The following is a 7,199-nucleotide window of genomic DNA, read 5'->3' on the forward strand; positions in this document are numbered from 1 at the left end:
TCTTCTTGTGCCTTCTCCCGGTTTGAAGCCTGCTTTTTCCAGGCAGAGAACCACTCTGCCATTTATTAGTCATTTCTTTTAAACCTTTGACTGCGTTTTCATGACTCATAAACACATATATATCTAAATAAACAATTTTAGATGATTAAAAATTAAATGTAGGCCTATCTTTTATAACTACAGGATCCTGAGATACTCTATTTTTCCACAGAAAAACATATTTATCCCATCAACACAAACAAACTAATTCCAAAGGAAATTCTAATTTCCCGGCTTCCACCCGGCATTCAAACACACCACGTACGCACAAATCAATCGGGTCGTCATTAAAAGTGAAAGCACGTGCTATTTTTGCAGTTCTGCCTGAGCTCTGAGTTCAGCAAAATGGTAAATGGCCTGTGTTTGATATAGCGCCTTCTAGAGTCCTGGAACCCCCCAAGGCGCTTTACAACACAATCAGTCATTCACCCATTCACACACACATTCACACACTGGTGGGGATGAGCTACGATGTAGCCACAGCTGCCCTGGGGCGCACTGACAGAGGCGAGTCTGCCGAGCACTGGCGCCACCGGTCCCTCCGACCACCACCAGCAGGCAAGGTGGGTTAAGTGTCTTGCCCAAGGGCACAACAACAGCGACAGACTGAGCGGGGCTCGAACCTGCAACCTTCCGCTTACGGGGCGAGCGCTTAACTCCTGTGCCACCGTCGCCCAAAAGCTCACAGCTCCTGCTTAATGAGCATCCTACGGGGAGTCAAACCAGATGTTTCAGTGGAATAATTAGAGCGGCATGTGAACCATCCTTTTTGAATCAACAATTATTTTTTGCTCAATCCAACACCCATTCATCAGACGTTAACCAGTCCGCCAAAAGCCACCTGGGAAGTATCTCTTGACCAGTCGTGTGTAGACTGAGGTCGCCTACGATCTTTAGATACACCCGAAGCCCACTCGCTCGCTCTGAGACGACGACTTCGCCTGCACACCGGACCTCGGGGAGCTTCCATGATCCAGGGTGCGTAGACTAAACAAATGGCGTCAGAGTGGTTGATATAAATTTGATAACTTGTTAAATTACATCCAACAAACAGCCAAATAATTTTATAAAACCAGACCTCACACCTTTCTGAGTCACTTAGAAAACTCTTAAACATACCGGGTCATGTTTCATCAAGAGTTCATGCCTCGTCTCATCTGATTTCACTGTGAATCACCATTTATAATCATTTACCTTTCATATATATAGTTGTACATATTTTATAAACTATATTTTTGTCTCCGAGTCAAATTATTGTTTCCCTGGATTAACCAAAGTACCTAGTTTCATCATCGAGCAAACATTAACGGCTCAATAATATTGATGATCCATATTTTTATCCAATATTACATTTTATTGAATACAGTAATCCCTCGCTACTTCGCGGTTCGTTCATCGCGGATTTGCTGCTTCGCAGATTTTTTCTTTGGAGCATTTTTCAGGGGGAATTCACAGATTCGCTGTATTTTTCTATGCGAAATATCAAGAAATTCTTGTTTTTTTTCATCAATTTCATCATAAAATGCACTTTTTGTAATAAAACTAAAAATAACCAAGTAAAAAATTTTTTTTCTTGAGTTTTACCCACAAAAAGAGAATGTGATCATACGATAATTCAATAGGGAGCGTGGTTTCACAGACGCGGAAGTGATAGCGTCGGTGAAACGCCGGCTGATCTAGGAAACCCCCGAGCGTTCGAGCGTCAACGAAGTGACACGGAAATGCCGGGCTTTCCAGAAGTAAGTAAGATAACTTACTATGAGCTGATAGTTCGTTGGATTGATCGGTTGGTTGGAAACTCTGATCATGAATCTGAAGAAACGATGACTGAGTGGTGAGCTGGAAAGGCGACTTCCGTTGATAGCCGCGGTTTGTGACGTAGGTGCGACGTGGAGGGAATCCCCGCGAGGGGCATGCTGGGAGTCCCTACTTCGCGGATTTTCACCTATCGCGGCCAGGTCTGGAACGCATCTACCGCGATAAACGAGGGATTACTGTACCTTTATATTCTATCGACAATTTATTTAAAGAAACCACCAACAAATCGTGACGGTGGTAATGAAACTGTGTTAAAATGTACAAAATGTTCTAATTCATCTTGCCTGGCTTGGCAGCTCTCTGGGTGCTCTGCCTGAAACCTTCAGCTAGGTGGTGGAACCTCGGTCCCATTTGGTGTTGAGCAGGATAAAGAACCCAAAAATCAGAGCTGGCTTCTGATTGGGTAAAATGGACTAACATTAAATTCCTGGTGTGACTTCCCAAAAGCCCCAACCTGAAACCTGCTAAAAATGGAATCATGTTTAAGAGCAGAGCCCCTCCACGCTTAGACAGCAGTAGCACAACAGGTAGAGCGGGTTGTCCAGCCATCGGAAGGGTGCAGGTTCGATCCCGGCTCCAGACAGAGAATCCTGCTGTTGTGTCCTTAGGCAAGACACTTATGGGCCATTCCCATCTGTACCGGGTCGGCCCGGGCCGGGTAGCCCCAGTCGGCCCCAGCCTGGCCCGGTTGATTCCACACATCCTTGCCTTAAGCCCATGTGGGCTGATTCTACCCACCAATCAGAGGCTTGCTCTAATGGAAGGTGTGAATTTGCTGTCAGCAGTGGGTGTGTTGGCCCTGGTCGGCCTGAAGCAGACCCCCTCGAGAAGAGGGCTGAGAATGAACCTTGGTTGGCCCGGGAAAATACCAGGCCACCCAGATATGTAAACAACCTACGCTACCCGGCCCGGGCCGACCCGGTACAGATGGGAATGGCCCATTAACCCACCTTGCGTGCTGGTGGTGGTCGGAGGGACCAAACGTGTCAGTGTTCAGCAGGCCTCGCCTCTGTCAGTGTGCCCCAAGGCAGCTGTGGCTAGGTTGTAGCTCACCCCCAGCAGCGTGTGAATGACTGTGTTGTGAAGCACCTTGGGGTTGTAGAACACTAAGTAGGCGCTTTACAAATACAGGCCATTTCACCATCAAAGCTCATGATGAGAGGGTTAGGGTGGAATAAAATACTTCAGCAGTCGGACTCTGATCTGAATTAGTTGGAACTGGATTCAGGGCATGAATGTTCAGACCCATCTGGTCTTCATCTGAAGAACCGGTCTACTAGTGAGAAACTACGCATTCCCATAAAAGGTTAAAAGATGTTTCTATACATTTAGTTCATTTATACAACTCCTAATTGCTAATCTTTATTTGGCTGAAGCTGCAGCATTTCTGACTTTTTTTCTCACCGCTGGTTTAGTATAAAACACTTTACCAGCTGACTCTCTCACCTGTGTCCATCTGTCCTCTTGTCTCCACCAGTCAGGTGTTTGTGACTGTCTCCAGTGGAAGGACCTCCGCTGCCCTCCCACCTCTCCTTCTCCTCGCTGTGGCTTCGCTCTGATGATGACAGACTGTGGTTGGATGGGGTGGAAGTGGACAGGTGCTCCATGCTGCTGTAGACCTGCAGAGGTAAATGTAATCAGGATTGTGTTTTTTCTACCGTGGACAACACCTCAGCCCCATCTGAGTGGTGAGAGGCACCTTGCTGAAGCGGTGGGCAACAGAGGAGAACTGTCTGAGCTCCAGCGAAGATTCATCATCATTAGTTTCATCATCGTCGTCTGAGCCCAGATGGCAGTAGCGCTCTGATCTAACTGTAGGAAACAGCAGCAAACCATTAAGTAGAATAATAGGTCTGAACTTCTGAAATGCATCACATTCATGTCAGTTTGATATTACTGTAATTCTACCAAATGTAACCTGAGCAAAAACACCTGAAGAATAATTAGTCAGATTAGCTGTGTGTGCATTTTACACACACTGCATAATGTACATACTGTCAAAGTAACTGGTGTCCTCTTCAGACTCAAGTTGAGGAATGAACTCAGCTTTCTGCCTCAGCAGGCCGTTCCAGTCCAGACCCAGGAAGAATGTGTGCATCTTCACTTCTGTGGCTCCACCTGGAGTAGAAATCATAGGGTTGTCCGGGATCTCCTGACCACAGCATCTGGGGTGAATGCTGCTGTTGCAAACAATGAATCATGCATTCTAACTTTTTGTTTATTTATTTAACAATATCTTTAAGCAACACACACACACACACGCAAATATACACACACACACACACACATATATATATACAGTATATATATATATATATATATATATATATATATATTTTATATATATATATATATATATTATATATATAATATATAATATATATATTATATAAATATAATATATAATATATATATTATATATTATATATTATATATAATATATATATATATATTTTATATATATATATATATATATATATATATAATATATATATATATATATAATATATAATATATATATTATATAAATATAATATATAATATATATATTATATATTATATATATATATATAATATATATATTATATATTTTATATATATATATATAATATATATATATATTTTTTTATATATATATATATATATATAATATATATATATATATATATATATATATATATATAATATATATATATATATAATATATAATATATATATTATATAAATATAATATATAATATATATATTATATATTATATATATATATAATATATATATTATATATTTTATATATATATATAATATATATATAATATATATATATATATATATTATATATATATATATATATATATATATATATATATATATATATATATATATATATATATATATATATATATGGCTGCGCAGTGGTTAAAGCTGTTGCCTTGCAGCAAGAAGGTCCTGGGTTCGATTCCCGGCCTGGGATCTTTCTGCATGGAGTTAGCATGTTCTCCCTGTGCATGCGTGGGTTCTCTCCGGGTGCTCCGGCTTCCTCCCACAGTCCAAAAACATGACTGTTAGGTTAATTGGTCTGTCTAGATTGTCCTTAGGTGTGTGTGTGTGTGTGTGTGTGTGTGTGTGTGTGTGTGTGTGTGTGTGTGTGTGTGTGTGTGTGTGTGTGTGTGTGTGTGTGTGTGCATGGTTGTTTGTCCTGTGTGTTTCTGTGTTGCCCTGGGATGGACTGGCTCTCTGTCCAGGGTGTACCCACCTGATTGCCCATTGACCGCTGGAGATAGTCAGCCCCCCCTTCCATGACATATGGAAGCAGGTAAAAAAATTAATAAAAAAAAACAAGAACTGGCAAACTGCCACACTTGCCCTGCCTTCCATGGAAGATATCCTACCACTCATGAAAAATAGACAGACCCATGATGATATTAGGAGAACACTACAATAATACAACATATTAAAAATAAGAATTTAAAGGCATTAATTACGGGTTTGGATGCGGAGAAAGCTTTTGATTCAGTTAGGTGGGAATTCTTGCTTAAAGTAATGACTAAATTTAATTTCCAAAGGGAATATATTCATATAGTTCAAGCCATTATACAATAATCCCAAAGCCAGAATCGAGGTACATGAAAGCTTATCTGGGGCTTTTGGACTGGAGAGGAGATGCCATCAAGGCTGTTCAGTGAGCACGCGGCTCTTTGCCATTTTCCTTGGACCATTAAGCCAATGGATAAAGCAACAGGAAAATATTAAAGGCAGAGTCATATCAGGTGTAGAGGAGGAAAATAGCATTATATGCTGATGATGCACTGATATATATGGGGGATCCAGAAGCCTCGCTCCCCGTAATAATGGCAGCTCTAACAGAGTTTGGAGAATTATCAGGTTACAAAATAAACATCCAAAAGACTCAAGTTATCACCTTTAACTATAAGCCTAATGAGGAGATAATACAAACTATAAAATCAATCGGGACCAAAAGACAATGAAATATTTAGGAATAACTCGAAACACAAGATCTGGGAAAATCGACATCAGCTAATTATGAGCAACAACTGTCTACCGGGTATATGCAGGAATCTCAAAATTAAATTTAAGACTTTTTCAAGACTTTTTAAGACCTTGTAAAAATAAAATTAAGACTATCGCAAAGAACTAATCAACTGTTAAACACTTATATATTGTTTTTAAATACTGCATCGCTTCGTTTTCCACTTGTTGGGTTACGTCACATCTGGGACAGCGAGGCTGTAGCAATAACACGTAAAGCCACGTGTACAAAAATGCAAACCGCGCGAATAGAAGAACAAAATATATATTTTATTAGTTTACAAGCATCTATTTTTCATAGCCACGAACTCAGTCTGTGAAAAAAGAGACAACTAAAATAACTCCCCCCAAACGAGGCCCTCACGTGCTGCAGATGTGCATCTATTCTACAGTGGGTTTTGTAGTGACCTCTGACATTTATTTACTTTTATTTTATTGAGAGTATTAAAATATATATATATAAATTTCATGTGATGTTTTTTCAAAATGCAAGCAATTTTCTACCAGTCCTACTGTTCAAGAGAGCTAAATATAATAAACTGAAATAACTCATCAGATAATGATTAGCGGTCATCATGTAATAATTAACTATTATTATGAAACTAATTCACAAGAAGAAGAAAATATCATTTCTATAGCGCCTCTCAAGATAAAAATCACGAGGCGCTTCACAAAAACGAAAAATTTAAAAATATAAAAAATCATTTAGAAAATGTTTAAAAATATATTTAAAATGAGCAAAAATAGACAATTGTGATTAAAAAATGTAAAGAAAGAGAGAGAGTGAACAGGAAAGAGGGGAATCAGTGGATCCTGAGGAAGGTGGAATAGGTGGGGAGAGCAGAATAAAGAGAGAGAGGTGAAGAAGGTCATACAAAAGCCAGCTTGAACAAGTGAGTCTTCAGCTGCTTTTTAAAGGAGTAAACAAAACACAAAACACCAAACATAAAAACATGTGAAAATATTCCCAACGACTGTCATCAATCTTCAGTAGGATGACCAGATCCCACCTCACCACATGTGGGACAGAGACGACTCACTGTGGGACGTGAAGCTTCAATGTAACCAGATAAAGTAAAAATTTATTTTTTTATCTATTCTGCCTTTTTTCTCTAACACGACTGTTAAATATAAAGAAAATTATCATGTAATGATGTCTTATATATACTATTTGAATTAAACTGGAACAAGCAAACAGCAAAAGGTTTAATGCTGTTCCTCAGTTCCTCTCCAGTTACCACAGCTTAACTCAGGCTGGACCTTCTACTGTGGCTCTGAGTAACTTTAGTTACAGA

The 7,199-nt window shown here is 39.4% G+C and overlaps 1 protein-coding gene across 1 annotated transcript in view; it reads right to left on the bottom strand.

The window, feature by feature from the left end:
- LOC107384482 (microtubule-associated serine/threonine-protein kinase 3) overlaps nt 1–7,199 on the bottom strand; it is a 72,654-nt gene that overhangs the window by 21,061 nt on the left and 44,394 nt on the right. The window contains exons 17-19 of the mRNA XM_054738929.2: nt 3,853–3,975; nt 3,557–3,669; nt 3,304–3,476 (exon numbers count right to left, since the gene is read on the bottom strand). Of these exons, the coding sequence (XP_054594904.1) occupies nt 3,304–3,476; nt 3,557–3,669; nt 3,853–3,975 (409 nt within the window). The remainder of the gene's footprint in view (nt 1–3,303; nt 3,477–3,556; nt 3,670–3,852; nt 3,976–7,199) is intronic.

This window comes from Nothobranchius furzeri, chromosome 11, assembly GCF_043380555.1.
Source record: "Nothobranchius furzeri strain GRZ-AD chromosome 11, NfurGRZ-RIMD1, whole genome shotgun sequence".
In the NCBI taxonomy this organism is placed as follows: domain Eukaryota; kingdom Metazoa; phylum Chordata; class Actinopteri; order Cyprinodontiformes; family Nothobranchiidae; genus Nothobranchius; species Nothobranchius furzeri.